The 16,412-nt window shown below is 37.9% G+C and overlaps 1 protein-coding gene across 7 annotated transcripts in view; it reads left to right on the forward strand.

The window, feature by feature from the left end:
* The window catches only part of MAST2 (microtubule associated serine/threonine kinase 2), a 188,620-nt gene that overhangs the window by 102,039 nt on the left and 70,169 nt on the right, over positions 1-16,412 (forward strand). Inside the window, exon 1 of one of the 7 annotated variants that reach the window (XM_032117306.1) lies at positions 3,101-3,203. The exons of the other annotated variants lie outside the window; for them this stretch is intronic. Coding sequence (XP_031973197.1) covers positions 3,130-3,203 — 74 coding nt within the window. The 5' untranslated portion in view covers positions 3,101-3,129. Of the gene's footprint in view, positions 1-3,100; positions 3,204-16,412 lie in introns of those variants that run through there. 7 annotated transcript variants of the gene reach the window in all.

Below are 16,412 nucleotides of genomic sequence, written 5' to 3' on the forward strand. Positions count from 1 at the left end.
CTTCTAAAATGACAGATTTTATTTAAAAGAAGATGATCTTATGCCAAGGAAATTTATTTAATGATAAATGTAGCTGCTATAAAAAAGTCCAGAAAGCAATGGGTTTCATGTGGACTGTTTGCTTAATTGCATTCTCGTTTAATGTCAGGCTTAATTAATGTCCTACTTTGGTAAAGGTAAAGATGAGAAATTGGGGAAGTCATTGACATTGACTATTTATAACTGTCCAGTGGATGCAGTGTCATTAGGAGGGCCCTAGAAACTGTGCATTTGGTTGACAGAGAAATACTCCATCATCACAGGAGCTGCTGAAATGTTCTGCAGGTGGTCTTTTCTGAGGACAAGTTGGGCATAAAGTGGAGAAGGTGCATTAGGAAGATTGATGGAGACTAAATATCCTGAAAGGCGAGTGGGAGAATGTTATAAAGGAAGAAGTTTCTTTAGGCTTGGAATAACTCAGGGTCTGGAATTCACAAAGACATTTTAATGTTATTATGAGTTAAATAAAATAGAAAACTCATCTTGTAACCTACTTGTGTGAGTGTGTTGTTGACATGTTTTCTCATATACAGATATGGTATATTTTGAATTAGTGAGAAATTTCTGGCCCAAATTTTCCAAAACGTTTTGCTGATTGTGCAGAGGCAGTTCCTTCCAAGGATTTCAGTTGTCATTGTAGATGTGAGAAAATCCTTATGCTTCCTATATTTGTTGCTACTAAAGACAATTCTGCAAATGTTGACACTGTCATATTTTAAGACGTGACTTATTTTAAAAGCTTTTTGACAGTTTGTGTTCTTCTGTTTTTCTAGCAAAAACACTGCATCTCCAAGTGTGGTGTCTTCACTTGTTTTGGGTACTCTGAACTTCTCAGGAGTCTCTGGGTCCCAAAATGAGTGCTTTGCAGGCGCTGATTTGCAGGATTAGAGTTTGTTACTTCCATGTGGAACAGGCACTTTGAAAAGCAGGAATATAAAGTGTTAAACTTCTGCTGGTTTTGAACTAGTGTTATGTAATTCTCAAAGTGCTTTTTGCGGTTCTTGGGTAAAAGCTCTGCAGAATCATGTTAAATGGCAAGATGGGTGGATGGATGGGTTTCTGATGATAGCAAACATCCCATCCCCATCCCTGCTTGGGGTGCCCTGTGTTCCCCAGGATCAGCAGAGTATGGACAAGGTTTAGCTGGATTAACATTGCTGTAGGGCTGTCAGTCACTGATGCCCATGGAGAAGTGTTCTCCTAAAATGGCTTCTCCTTTTTGTGTCCTTCCTGCAAGAGATGTGAAAGTGCTGCTGCTGAGTACAGTGATAATGAGTGATACGTGTTCAACTACAGAATTTTCAATCATTTTTGAAAAAAGCATGACTAATACAGATTTAGGGGTGTTAGCTGATTGTGATCTTATTTGCTAACTATAAGCAGTCAGGAATTTATTTCTGTTGTGATAGGTTTATTTTGTTAGTTAGCCGAACACTTTTTTCCCACTTGCTCATGAATTTCAATTCATGTTTTAGCTGACAGAGTAAGATTTTCATACCTTTTCAAAACCAGAGTTTATTGGAATTGGAAGGTCACATAATATCCTGAATAGAATTCTAAAAGGCTAGTGTTCAGTTTCAACTTGATTGGTACATGATATTATGTGGACACAAAAATGAATGTGTTTACTCTTTCTCATCAGTAGTAGAGAGTGGCAGAGTTTGGTTCGGTTGTACTTTTAACTTTGTGAAATAAAACCACTTTGTGATTCAGATTAATTTTGTAAAAATGTTTAAAAGCACTCGAAAAGATGGTTGTGTTGTGCAGAGATTCTAAAAATCCCATTTGCCCATTTTGAAGCCCAGACGGAAGGGAATACTTTGCTCAATCAGATACTGCGATTCTTGATAAATGTATGTATTAAAAATATGTCATTATTTAATGGAAAATTATGAAGACCATCTAATTCTTCCATGAGATTGTGTGGAAAGCTAAAGTGAATCTAGTGGGATTTCTTTCTCCCAGACATTTTTGTGTATTTTTTTTAGATCTGTATTGTGCTTGGAAGGCTGTGCCAGCTGTTGATTGTCATCTTTCTCATGTCTGTGATAAAAAGCCACTCAAGAAGGCTGAAATATGAGAACGTCATTAGCTTTCCTATTGGCAGAAGTGCTTAAAAAAGCCACAATAGAAAGAAAATAGATTGCATACTGAAATTAAGAAAAAAAAAAGGCAGCTCCAGCAAGGTTTTGTTTAGACCCCGGAAAAAGCAAAAACATGGCAAGAGGCTTCTACAGGCACAAAGGGGAGCAGTGAACTTGTGGCTGATGTGCAAGGGGGTGTGTAGGAAACCTCTGATGTGCATCACACGAATCCTGCTTGCGTTTTGTTGTCAGAATTCAGCTGGTTGAGTTGTTTTTGGGCACCAGGTGCTACGTAGGAGTTTGTGTTTCCTGTGACTGACGTGGATGTGGTGTGGCTGACTTCAGGGGGAGAATGGATTTCTGGTTTTAAACTGATCTTAGGAAGCATTAGAAGCTTTTTTTTTTTTTTTAATGAAAAATCCACTTGGGTTACTAAAGATGAAAGATGGGATTTGTTTAAAGGTGGAAGATTAATTAAGAAAATAGGCAAAATGCCCCTGATGTGCCTCACGTAGTTAGGAAAAGAAGAGCCACCATGTCAGAATAAAAACACAAACTAGGCAGTCAGTGGTGCTTTCTGTGCAGACACAGCTTAAACCCCTGTGTTATCCAGGATTGCAAACAGTGCCCAGTTATGGTTTTGAAAATATTCAAAATATTTTGTTTGTAATTAGATGAACACAGAGAGATGTATAGAAAGCATGTATGTTGTATATTCAGCAAACTCCAGGTTTAAAGGGCATATATTAGGAGGAGAATAAATATCTCATTTTGCACTGCCTCCTAAGGTGGAGGGCGGGAGGCAGGGATGGAGCAGGGAGAAAACAGAGGCAGTGGAAACAGCAGCAATATGTACGCTTGCCTGCCTGTCTCACATTAATGGAACAGCTTGCAAGGTCTACAGGGAATTTGCATTGGCTCTGTCACTGGTATTATTTAGTTCCTTATTTATTGCTAGTGGCTTGATTGTGCTGTATTTTCCCAGCAATGAAAGCTTTTAAAGATCATGTCTGACTCCTTTTGGACAGTGCTGTCCAATTTCTCTCTGCCTGCTACCAGCATGTTGAGACGATCCAAAAGGTAATCTAAGGATTTTGCGAGTAATTCTTTGATGTTTTTCTAAGCTACTTGTTTTAATACTGTTTAGTCTTGCTTTTTTTTCCCTGTTTTAACAGATTGAATCATATTCCTAGTACGTTAGATATGATTTCTTAATTTCTGAATGATTTGTAATTGTATTCATTATAAAAATCATACTGTGCAGATCCACCAATTGTCCTTTTTAAAGATATTTATTTAAATGCATTGTTCCTTCTCATATTATGTGAATGTGATAAGGGGTTTGTTTCTACAAAATGATGGATAGATGCTTACTGGGAGCAAGCTGCTTTATTATTTGAAGTAGCAAAACAGTATTATGTTGAAAGAGGCAGCACCGTGAAAGACTTGCAAATATTTTGACTTACAGCACTTACAGTCTTCACAGAGATATGCATAACCTTAAATTTTAAATAATGCTTAATACATTTAACATCTTTTTTTATTAGAGATGTGAATATGTTAATGTAGCAGTTAATAGGATGAGTGTTTGTATTTACACTGTTCTCTGGATTTTGCTAAAATCCCATTGAAGTGTGTGAACTAATGAATGGTATCGGATCTGATGCAGTACAGGGGTGTCCCTTCAAGACTGGGAAATATCAACATAATTATTGCTCATCAGGTGCTCTGTGGAGCTTAACGTTTGCAGCCTGAAAACTTACTGGTGAGACTGGTAGGTAGTTAATCCTGACTAAAGCAGTATATTCAGATTTATGAGTAAACAGTTGCAGCTGGTATCAGAATTTCTCAGCAGCTGGTTTGTTGATACAGTTAATAATCTATGTAAGACTCATTTTTGGCTTGAGTTTTAGGGTGAATTTTGTTCCTCAGCTATCAGAAATTATATTAATTTTTTTAGAGGATTGTAGCTTCTACCAACTAATATTTCAGGGGACTCTTCATTTTTTGGTATTATTCCACGTTTGTGATTTAAATTTTATTAAAGTTGTGTTCTGTGCTGCCAGTGACTTTTAGAAATCTTCGTGCCAATGAAGAAAGATTTTGTAAATAAATAGAGATCTTAGTTGCCAGGAATTGCATTAGCAATGTTGTTCTTTTCAAAATTGTTGTCTTTAGACTGTTACTTAAAGAGCTCCTCGAGATTCAGGTTACGTTGATGTCTCTGCTCCAAGCAGTAAGTTTCACACTCATTGAGCAGTTGTAGCAGTGGTTTGGTGGAGTGACAGAAGTGACAGAGATAAAGCTCCATATTTTCTTACAGATTTCTTGAATTTGGCTGGGAAGAGGAAAGGGTGGCAAATTATTGTCCTGTGCCTCCATTTGCAAAGGCTGAGGTAGGTTGGATTTGGCTTTCAGGTGCTCTTGGCCACCAACCTGTGAGCATGGGAGCAGGTAATGAGACCTGGCTCGCTGTGAGCTGGGCAGAGCCAGGAGGAAAGGAGCTGGTTTAGGGCAGGTGAGGGAAGACACCTTTGCATAAGAAGATAATCTGTGTTAGACCTGTAGATTCTGGATCCTTTTATGACTCCTGCTTGCACAACTTTGGTTTCCTAAAGCTCACTCTGTTCCAGACAGTGCCCAGCATGCCTAAAGGCAGTATTTTGTGAAAAATCAACAATAATGGTCTTCCAAACAGAGTGGACACCCACAGAGTCTCTCATAACAAAAATAATCATCCTTGTTTTTCAATCTTGTTAGTGTGCCATTTTGAATTTAAAATTACTCATCAAGGACAGAAACAATTTGAGAGATACTAACAAGGTTTCAGGTGTGATATTTTGTCAGAAAACGCCTACTCAAAATTTACAATTCCATTTATTTGTTGGTAGTTGAAGTACGAAAAGAAAGAAATTGATCTGTAAATCCGCTGAGCATCTTAATGGAAAAGAGATGACTTTTTATTGATTTAATCACATAAACGAGTATTAGGTATTTTAAAATGATCAAACAGCACTATGAAGGTTCAGAGCAGAGAGCTGCTGCATGAAGTCATGTGGTGGAAATCCTATTTTGCACAGGATGGAAACCGCAGCCTTCAAATGAAATATTTGAGCATGTGTGACAGTTTGCTGGGAATATCACCTTCTGCCGAGCCGGGCTGGCAGCCTGCCAGCTCTTTGCCTGCCGTCTTGTGGGTGAGGGGTGGGCAGGTTGGGCTGGTCTGAGGAGTATTGTGATAAATCACTGTAATAATGTGATTCTTGCCAGGGTATCCATCCTGAATCCCGTGTCCATGTACGCAATGACTTTGCTCCTGAGAGTGGTCACTGCACATGGAGTGGATTGCAGTGCTATGACCCGGGTGTTTCTGTGGGCTAACATTCTCAGGATTGTGGCATCTGGGCACTAGGAATGGAGCACTCTATCACCAAAAAAAAAAAAATTTTTGTGTTTTAATTGGCCCCCTTTCGAAGCATTATGTTCACTTCTTAGTGCGCTTCCTTTAAAAATTATGATTTCAATTTAAATTTCTCCTGTAACTTTGGAATCTTGGGCATGTTTAGCAGCAGAGGATTTTTTGCTGTGACATATATTTGATACAGTTTTCCTCTGCTCTGTTGGTAAAACTTCTGTATGGTCCTGTTGCATTAGTGATAGCTTGTATGCTCTTAATTCTGGTCTTCTCCACCATCAATTTCTCTCAGTTTTAATTTGGTTTCACATTGCAAGAAAGGGTTACTAGTGGTATTCTGACTACTGAGCTATGGCACATTTCTCTATAATGGCTTCTGATATGTACTAAAAATCCTAGAGGGCTTGACTCCCATATGGCTTCTCCTACATTAGGAGGCAAATGGGAAGGACTCCTCTTTCTCCTTGGTGCATTTTGTTGAAATGAGCTCTCTTGTGCAGCTGGTGGGATTCTCGCCGCAGCTAATGGCTCTGGAAAAGGAACCATCTGCTCCTCCGGTCAAAGTGGCTGGATTGTTTCTTCTTGAACGTATTCCCAGAAGGATAGAGAAAGTCAAGAGCAAACTGTAAATACATAAGTTTCTCATGGGAGGGGTGACATAAACATAAATCACATTTACCTGTCAAACTGGTTCTGTATAAATATTTATGAGTTTAAACTATAGGAGAAATACGAGAACTCTTTGGTTCAAAGGGCATATGGGGCTGGTATTCTGGTATCAGCTCTACTGAGGCATTGCCTGTTGAAATTGGATTATGGCAGGATAAAGCACAATTCTGACGTATTTAAATTAAATGTCTCTGGATTTAAGTCCTTTTGTTTCTTTGCACTTTGGGTGTATCTTGAATATATGCTTGCAATTTGATATTAACAGTGCTGTAGAATTGTGCAAGTGAGTGTTTGTTGGTCTTGTAAAACTGACTTAGAATGCTGATTTCTAATGTTTCCTCATTTTTTCATTTTAATCCTCTCTGGGTGGAACAGGCTGTGACTGTGGGTTTTAATGATTTCACTTTTGTTTAGTGACTTTCTCTTTGCAAAGTTAAGGTGGAAGATTTGTGTGTTGAAGCGATTTGAAAGATAATTCTGGAGGATGAAAAAGGTGGATTTCTGTGAGGAAGGACATCTTGGATTTTTATCCCCAGTTGTCATTGATGCTTTAATTCTCTTTCCTCTTCTTTCAGTGAAGAGCTTTAGTGATACAATAATTTGTTAAAATTGCAAGAATTAACTACGTGTAAAAGTGTAAAGCAATCTTTAAGTAGCAAAACACCTCTAAAATCAGTGAGTCTGTGGAAATCGTAATTCATTACAAACAGTTCCTTGGTAGTTAAGAAGAATGCTATTCATTTTTGAAATATTCACAAACAGTAAGAGCAACCACCTTTCACTGGGGTGTAAATGAGGGAATGGAAATAACCAGGTGGCCAGGAACCCATAAATGGTGCTTTCTGATGCATTGGTGTTTTTCTGGTAGCTTTTCAGCTGCCATAACAGGACCACTTTAGGCAGTGAGTCCATACATATCCCCCCAAACGTATTCAGTGTCTTCTTATGCTGATTCATCTAGATTGACATTAAAAGCTGTGTGTGTCAGAAGGATGCCACCTCCTCCATATATACATTGTCACATTGAAGAAAAACAATTAGTTTGACGCTAGCAGAATACTTACTTTTTTGTGGTAAGATAAAGCTAACGTTAAAAATGTGAGTCTATACTATAATTAACTTTAAAGTGACAGCTGTCATGCCACACATTTCCTTGCTCAAATGAATAACATAAGAAATGTTTCCCTTATGTTGGGAAGGATGGGAAAGACTTGGAAATCTGATGCTTTTGATAATACTTAGCTCGATTTTTTTTTGCCTAGCTCAGCATATTAAATGACCTCCTGACACTCATAATTGGAGAGGAAATTTCATTTAAATTACTTCTGCTAGGTATTTCAATATGGCCTTAGGACAAAAGCACTGCTTGGGGGAGAAAAAATTCCCACCTTATCTTCTGAAAATATCTCTGTGACAATAGTCTGTTGGATTGCATGGAAATGTAATGGGTATTTTGCTCACTAATGGATGAGTTTTGGGGAGCTTCCAATACACTCTCCATTACAGGATATTTGCACTACTTAAATACAATGAAAGAGACTGGTCCAATGAATGGGAAGGAAGGTCTTCCTAAAACCTCAAAACATTTGTAACAATTCAGGCAATCCACCTGGATTGCTTGTAATTTCTAGTTTATGTGGGATTCTGTGTAAATCATACTTTATAATCAGTTTGAGTACTGTTGGCAGTTTCCCTGCTCGACTAAACCCAGGGAAAGGGTCTTAGAGGGTTAACACTGAAGTTTTCAGCCTTGAAAGCTTTTTGTTCAGATTGAAACTCTCTTGTATGAACATTTGGCTATTGCCCAGGACAAACCAGTTTTTCAAGTCAAAACCTTTGTGGAGAGGAAACGAAGCAACACACAAATTGCAGACGATTTAATGAATTATTTGGATCCTTCACATGAAGGAGACTGCTGAGTATAAAATAATTTTGCACTGGTGTTTTAAGTGAGCTAAATGAAATACTGGGGTAAGAGACTGGTTTGAGGAGAGGTATGAGGAAAAGGGAGATCTTGAACTTTGCTGCGGATGCTCAGATCAGGTCAGTGCTACTGTGGAAAGTAAGACAGCGAGTACATACTGGCACGTGATTGGCCTGGAAATGTGCAGTTCTTGTGTTTAATTGAAGTCGACACATTTGGGTGTTGGAATCCTTACAAAGTCTGTGCATCTGCTTATTTTGACTGTTTTTTGTCTCTGACAAGTGTGTTTTAAATCCGAGCGCCCACCAGCTTAAAGCTCTGGGATGGACTTGGAGATGTTTCTGGATCTGAGGAACCTCTGCCCATGCCATGATGTTACTCTTTGCAGGTCCCTGTTCTTTGGAGACGTGTGAAGTTGTGGTCAGGAGCAAACTAAGAGACATTCTCTGGTGCGCTTGGGGTTCCTGTTATTTTACTACAAGCTGAATGCTAATGTTAACAAGGAAGTGTACACCCTAGAGCAAAATGTTTTTTATAAAAAGGAGACCTTATTTAAGGAACTGAGAGATACAGCATGTCATCTTCTATCACCAGACACCTCTCTGGAGGGAAATGACTTAATTTTCAGTCAGATGCTGAACACTTGGTATTGGCCACCATCTCGGTTACCATATTGAGCAAGTAAACCTCTTTTGAAACCATTAAGGAAAACACCTTTTATGTGATTTGATTCTATATTTGTAGCTAATTATCAGATAATACCTGAATGGTTTTTCTCCACTCATAGCCCAATTATCTTACTTTTTCTCTTATTTTGAGGACTGCAGATTAATACCTAAGTGTTCTTTAGAATAGATTTGCAGATAAAATAAAACATATTTCTGTAGTGAAATATCATAGGTTATTCCAGGCCTCTTAAAAATTTTAGTTTTAAAAGACTATTCTGGTGTATTTGTTTTTAGTTCTATGTCAGCTGAAGGTGGATGGGTCCAGAGAGCTGGGATTCAGAAGGGGGATGCTTATGAATCCTGTGCTGGGGAGTCCTTATGCCAGATATGAAATCCAAGCCACCTGGTACCAGTCCCTCCTGTCTGTCATTTTAGGCAATGCTATGTAGTAAGTTGGACGTGTTTTGAGATTGTTAGTTTAACCAATCACCATCTTTTCCTCAAAAATGCCTCAAGTTTGGTATTCAACCGTCGTATTTTATATGAGGACAAAGCTTAGTCATATGCTGAAAATCCAAGCAAATGTTACGCTTATATATCAGTATGATGCTTGCATGAGTCTCCCCATATTCATTACTGCCTGCTGTGTTTACGTAGTACTAAGCATATAATTTAAACTCCTTCAGAATGAATAGAAGATGTAAACGTCACTTGACGTGTTCTATTTGATGTTGAAGGAGTTACTTCTGGTATCATGCGACACTGGCAGTGAGCATGTGCCAGAGGAGAGACTCAGAGTGACATGAGATAAAAATCTTCTGCAGGCACACATGAGAACAGTCTTTCCCTGAATCTTTGTTCTCTGAGGAAGCGAGCTTGAATCCTGTGGTGGCTTTTGAAATTACTTATTTCCAGTATATTGGGTGTTTTCCTGTCCTTCAATTTTGTTCCAGTCTTGATTGCATGGTAAATTAGTGTGTTACAATTAGCAGACCTAATTTAAATTAGCATAATTGCTATGGAATTTGAATACCTGACTTTCTGTAAGTGTTTGCATTTGTCTTCCTCTGTGTCTTCATTTGTGTACGTTCTGTAATTTTCATGGGTCTCATTTGTTTTCCTGCTGGCCATGCTGGTTTCAGACTATGTGGCAGGACAGAACTGGTGCAGCAAGAACACTGGGATATCACAATACATGGCTCCCAGAAATGAATTTTACAACAATCTTTTACTTATACAGAAATAGGCTAATGTTCTTTAACAGCCCTATCTTTTACCAGTTTGTCTCAGAGAAACTTGGGCTGTGTTTTCCTGTGCTTGTGAGTTTCTGCTAAAGTTTGTTAGACACCATTTGTAAAAATAATGCTTAGCTGCTCTTAGTTCCTTTAGTTATGAATAAGTGCATAAAGCATTCAAAAAGCTTTTAGCAGTTTCTTTGCTTGCATTCTGATCCAATTTTACATGAGGTACATTTATTTAATATCTGCTTTTTTAACGTCTGTGTAAATTATGGCTCTGATTTTACTAGGTTTTAGTTTTTTCTTACTTTCTCTTATGATTTCTTTTTGTTATCACTGCTACCATCCATTTATTTTCAATACATTCGTATATTTGTATGTACTTCTCTCTACCATCTTACTGTAACTGGAATTGATTTTGATTTTACTTTTCAGCCTTCTTAAGTAGAATAGCTCTTAAAACAAATACCCTTTCTTGGCAGCGGTGAACTGCTTCAACCTTTGGATGTACAAGCTTTAGCTGTCAGCTTGTGACTTCTACTGTTTGTGTTTTTCTTCTGCTCAATTTTGTGAATGATTGCTCCAGCTTCAGTCTGCTAAAATTTCAAATCCCTGTGTGTGTGTGTATCTATTTGTATTACACATTTGTATAGTTATTAAACGGGAACAGCCATCCTTGTATGAAAAATTGATGGCTGTTGGAGAATGAACATTTGGCTCAGCAAGTAGGCTTTACACAAAAGAATGAGGTTTAGCATGTAATCAGGCTTGATTGTTCCAGAAACTTCCCCGTGCTATAGATCTGATGCCTGCTCTGTGTGCCAGGGCAGGATCTGCAGCCAGGGCCTCCTCCTCTTCTCCTGCCTTTTGTGGTTTTGTTGCTCCATTAGCATGAATGCCTTCTACAGGTGTATTTTCTTATTATTTTAGTAGCCAGCTTATTTGATGTGTCTGTTTATACGCTGCAGTATAGATACCTAATGTATTTTTATAAATAATTTTTTCATGTCTTTTTAAGTGTGTTGTTTTTATCTGGGACAGTGGTTTGTTGACAGACCTGTATCTGTAACTGAGTAAGGACCACATAAACCAAACACTTTATTTCAACACTGCAGTGTATCTCTGTACATGAATTTATACCAGTTTTACTGGCTACACCAAGCATTTTGAGTCCACAGAACTTCACCTCCTGTCTGTTGCCTTCTCTGATGTTTAGAGCCAACTCTTATCTCAGTAGCCTTTTTTCCCTCTTTGCCATTCAAGGAATGCCTTGATTAGAAAGGTCCCAAGCAGCATTTTTTCTTCAAAGCTGAAGGGAGCAACCTGAGCAATCCGAAATTCTCTCTCGGTATCTGTTTTGAATTAAAGCACCATGTTGGCACACACATCTCACCTTTGTCTTGGTCTGGTAGGGAACTGCTCTGCTCAGCCCAGGTTGAGTCCAGGCAGGCAGAGCATGGCAATTTCCTGTCTGAGACAGCTTAGTCCTGGACAAATGTCAAAAGTTTTGTAGCCTGCCTACTGAGATTACAGTTTTGTTAAGCCTGGATATTTTCCTAATACGTCCACTGGACTATTATCAGTCTACCTTAGTACACTCATGCTTTGCTGTTATTTTTTAGAGGTGTTTTTGAGGATTTTTCTCTCATCTTTGTGTGTGTGCAAACATAATGAGCAACAAATTGTTTCCAATTATTCTGTTTGAAGGCCTTTAGAGGCAGAATGTTTGTGTGTGCATGTACACAGGTACTTTAATATTTTCACAGAAAAGTGGTTTTCCCCTCTTGAGGAAATGAACTTTTCTTCATTGGACCGTCTTTTAGCAGTATCCTGTTCTTTTTTTTTTAAAATTTTATTAAGTTGATGCTGATTTTTTTCTTTTGGTTTTATTTTGTAAGAAGCTGCTAAGAGTTGGGAAACATTATTGCTTTAGAAAGGGGAGGGTCTTGGTAATGAAAATAGAAAGCACATTTTCACCTTCTAAGTTTAGAAGCAAACATATAAATTTAAACGATCATTGTAAGGTAGGCAGATTGAGACTTTGATTTTTCTGATCTGTGTCATTATCTGCTACACTTTGCTACTGGGGATGAATTTGAGAATTGCTTACCTATTCAATGGATATTTTTTATATGTTGAAACTGTGGAAAATTAAGAAAGGGAGACCAGAAACCCCAATAAGATAAAAGAGCATGATTCTCATAGCAGGCAATGGTTAGGGCACTGCCTGGGTCAGAAAGGTAGGAAGGATGAGAGCGTTGATGTATCAGTGGTGCAAAGCATGATAATGTACATGTTGCAGCTTACCTTGGTTTTTTGGGTATTTTTTAAAAGGTCAGATGTTTTGGTCACTTTAGCTTCTGAGTTAAATCCAAAATATTTACAAAGCCTTTCTGTCAAAAGGTATGTAGAACTGAAAAATTGAGGGATAGTGATTTTACAAAAAGCTTCCTAAAATGGTGTGGAATTGGTTGCAGATGATGACCCGGGGAGTTGGTTTATTGTCTAACAATGTGCTCTCTTTGTCGTCTGCTCTTCTGGCACGTTTGTCCAGATGTGCTGCCGTGTTCTGTTCAGGATTTTCTGTGCTTTAATATGCTGGAAGCTGCTTGCAACTTAAATATGCTGAGCGATTCTTAAGAAAGTTGATGTTGCAGAGCTGAGGATGGCGGTAAGCAAGGCTCATGTGCAAAATCGCAGAGGCACCAGGGGTGGAAGCATGGCCCAGCACTTGTCTGAAAGCCAAAGCAGAGCTGTAGTTCCGACTGTAGGAAAGCATGTTGTGAGTGTAGCATTCTGCCAAGCAAGCACAAACCCTGACACTCTTCAGTGGGGTTGTTATTGTTGGTCTCCATAGCTGGATAAGACTCCATAAGATGAGTCTTAGCAACAGGGCAAAACCTTTCCTGTGTAGCTCAGGAGAGCACCTTAAGAACATGTATTTTTAAAATGTGCAAATAATGTGATTGCAAACATCCTCGTCTTGTTCAGAATGTTGCCACCCTGGTTATTACACTGCTGGTCGGTCATGTGAAAATCTGTGCTCTATTGCAGTAGAGGCAACTTCCCTGACAGTCTGATTTGGAGATTATTTCTAAAATAGTGTATTGCTAGAATATATTTAAAATTAGATCAGTAATTAATCCTCGTGCTGAGGTTTGGAACTGCAGGTAGCTGATAATGAGCTAATTTGTAACATTTTTTTTGATTCTTAAACTAAGAAAATGCGCTGAAACAAGATGAAAAGAACTGTTCATGTTGTGTGCTACTAAGCAACCAAATGAGTTTTCCTATTTTATGTAACATTTACATTAAACATGGAAAACTTTCTTTCCATTTTCAGCTCAATTGCATTATTTCCTGGATGCATCTTTGGGAGAGTGTCTAGAGGAGGTTTGTTATATTGCCCACCTGTATGTAATTGTATGCTCCACGGTTAGAGGGTTTGAAACAATATAAAATCACTTTGTCATTTCATTCTGGAATTTGTTTGCTTGGATTTTTTGGAGGAAAAGAAATGTGATAAACTATCTTCCATGAGAATTGCCAAGTAGAGACTTATTTAAAAAGCAGCTATGCTACGTGAAGCATTTAATAATAGATTTGGAGGAAATGGGAAATGAAAGTATGCAGTTATGCTTAGCTTTCATTCAATCAGCTTTTCACACTTTGTGATGTAACTTCATGGCAGTATAATGCATAACACAACTGAAGAAAGAGATAGGAATGCTTGAGAAGGTTTGTTTTATGTTTTTTCTCATTAAATAGTATCTACATATATATTCTGGGGTCTCTCTTCCATACTCAGCGATTTTTTCTTACTTTTGTTCTTTTATGCTAAAACAAAGATAAGCTTGGAGTGTGTTCAGAATAAAGTGGATTCATGTAGTTGAGAATGGCTGTACCAGTCATTGTAATTTATTGTGACATCTCATTTTGTTTGGCTTTGCAGAGTTTTTCCTATGTTGTTAATAATGCAAAAGGTCTGGATTATACAGCATGGTGTAAGCAGGTGTGCACCAGCCTCAAGCGTTAGGGAAATTAGACATAAATTTGGTGTTCACTGGCAATTTCAGCCTTTTCTTTTGTAATTTCTTAGCTTGCAGTGATGCTGCTTCTTCAATTTGTGCTCTAAATGAAGTAGGAGGACTTGTCTAACATATAGCTTGGTTTAGATGAAAGGAAAATGGCCTTTCATGCAATCAGTTAATTCCTAAGTACAAAGATGTTAATTTTCCTTAAAACAAAAGAACCATCTGCACCCATTTTACTCCTTGCTTTGTAAGTCTTGCATTGCTTGACTCTGCGTTCACCTCGGTTGATGTGTTTGGTAGCACGCTGAAAGGTGTGGTGGCATTATGGAAAACAATGTCCTTTGTGTGTTTTACCCCCGTGCACTCTCTGGAAATCTGTATGGAAGTGCAACCCACGCTTCACAAGTTGACTGCATCTTTTTCCTCTGTGCATTTCTTTTTTTGTCCAGTTTATTTTGTCTCATGGGCTTCAAAACAATGGGCAATGCAAATTTGAGTAGAGCCTGGTTTGCTGAACAATTTGCATCTGTTTCTGTTGTTGTAGTAATTAAATTGTAGAAAACTTTTTGTGGAAGAGGACCCTGCACTCAGGCAGTCAGTTTTCATTGTTGTTTTTATTTAGGTTCCAAAATTCAGTCCTATTTGAAGTTCTTCAAAAAGATGGTGGGAACAGGAATACTGTAATCCAGTCTCAAGATCATGGGAGTTAGGGATTGATCTTATACAGGAGTGAATGGCAGGGAACGATTGTCCAGAGATGCACTGGAGAAAGGCTCCTTAGTCGTTTAGTCTGGACAAAATAACCAGGAAGGAATCCAAATTCAGAATGGTTCCCTGCTCCTGGGACTTCAATGACTGGAAATAAAATGCAGTTTTCCTAGGTGATGTTGGGAAGAAGATAGTTCTGTGTCTGTTGTGATGGAGATTCTGCCTACAGTCTTTAAGAAGTTGCTTATTGGACTTGTGCTTCCATCCTTCACATCTTAACTATGTGTAATTGTATTTCTTTACAACAAAAGAAGTGTTTATTGTAGGAATGTGCAACCCCCCAAACCTGCATCCTGAATAATAACACTTTTTTCCCCAGTTATTCTAGGATGAATAACTCTTAAACTATTCTTGAATGTGGAAAAAAAAGAAATCAGTTGAACCAGATGCTTACTTATCTATTTTAGAGAACTAATTATCCCTGTTGTTGGTAGTGCTAAAGCTTACAAAATTGCTTCCATCTTTGAATTACTATAATTAAGACGATAACTTCCACATCTAGTTAACATTGCTGTGCAGCTGCTGCATTCATTGACATGCAGATTTTGAATTTTGTAAATTTTCTGTCATTGTGAATAAAAATTTTAAATACTTATTTTCATTTCCAAAATGTCTGTTTCTCATAAAGAACTCTTTGTAAAGCAAATCAACTGAAACCAAACTTCTGTAACATCAGAGGAGAATTTGGTGAAGTTTGGCTAGGTGGTATATTACATTTTAGGAAAATATGTAACCGCAAATAACTTTAGTAGATTTGATTGCTCTGAATTTTGGATCCCAGTTCGTAGAGATTTGTTTGAAGTCACTGAATTGAATGTCAAATCTGGAACAAGTCTGATGTTTGACTTCCGAAATGTTATTTTGAAAGAAGTTAGTGCAAGGGATAATTTGGCACTCTGACAACCTGAGGTACAAAATTCTTTTTGAGGTTTACAAAATTCTAAAATTAAAATTTTCAGTCGAAGGTTGGACTTGATGATCTTGGAGGTCTTTTCCAACTTTAGTAATTCTGTGACAAATCACTAATATGAATAAAATGCATTCATGAATACTAGCCAAAATGTGATTTAAGCTATAAGTTTTCCATATATTTTATTTCTTCAAGTTGATTTCTGTCAAAGTCAATGAGAAGGCTTGTGCAATCATTGTTATCTTGTTTACTTCCATACTCCAGCAGCTTCAGCTATGAGAAATTCCTCAAGGCTTATAAATTCATATAGATTTTGAGAAACTTCCTGATCATTATTCATTTATAATAACCAGCATTGGTATGAAATTGCTTGGTAGTGTGGGTTGGTTATTTATATTTACATTGTTTTTTTCTGTGGCCCTCGCTTTCATTACACAGATACCTCATGGGCGTTAATCAGTTTTGCTCAGTGAGCTGAATATGTCCCCTGAGTAAACTGCTAAAATAAAGAATCAAATATCGATTTATGCTGAAACTGAGACATTGATTTCTTTTTCAGACTGAATATGCATATGAAACAAGGTGCACCTGTGGTGCTCACTTTAGAGGCTTGCCCTGGGATTGTCTGTGGGTGAGGAGGAGGAGGAGGAGGTTGGTTGGGGT

This window comes from Corvus moneduloides, chromosome 9 (genome assembly GCF_009650955.1).
Source record: "Corvus moneduloides isolate bCorMon1 chromosome 9, bCorMon1.pri, whole genome shotgun sequence".
In the NCBI taxonomy this organism is placed as follows: Eukaryota; Metazoa; Chordata; class Aves; order Passeriformes; family Corvidae; genus Corvus; species Corvus moneduloides.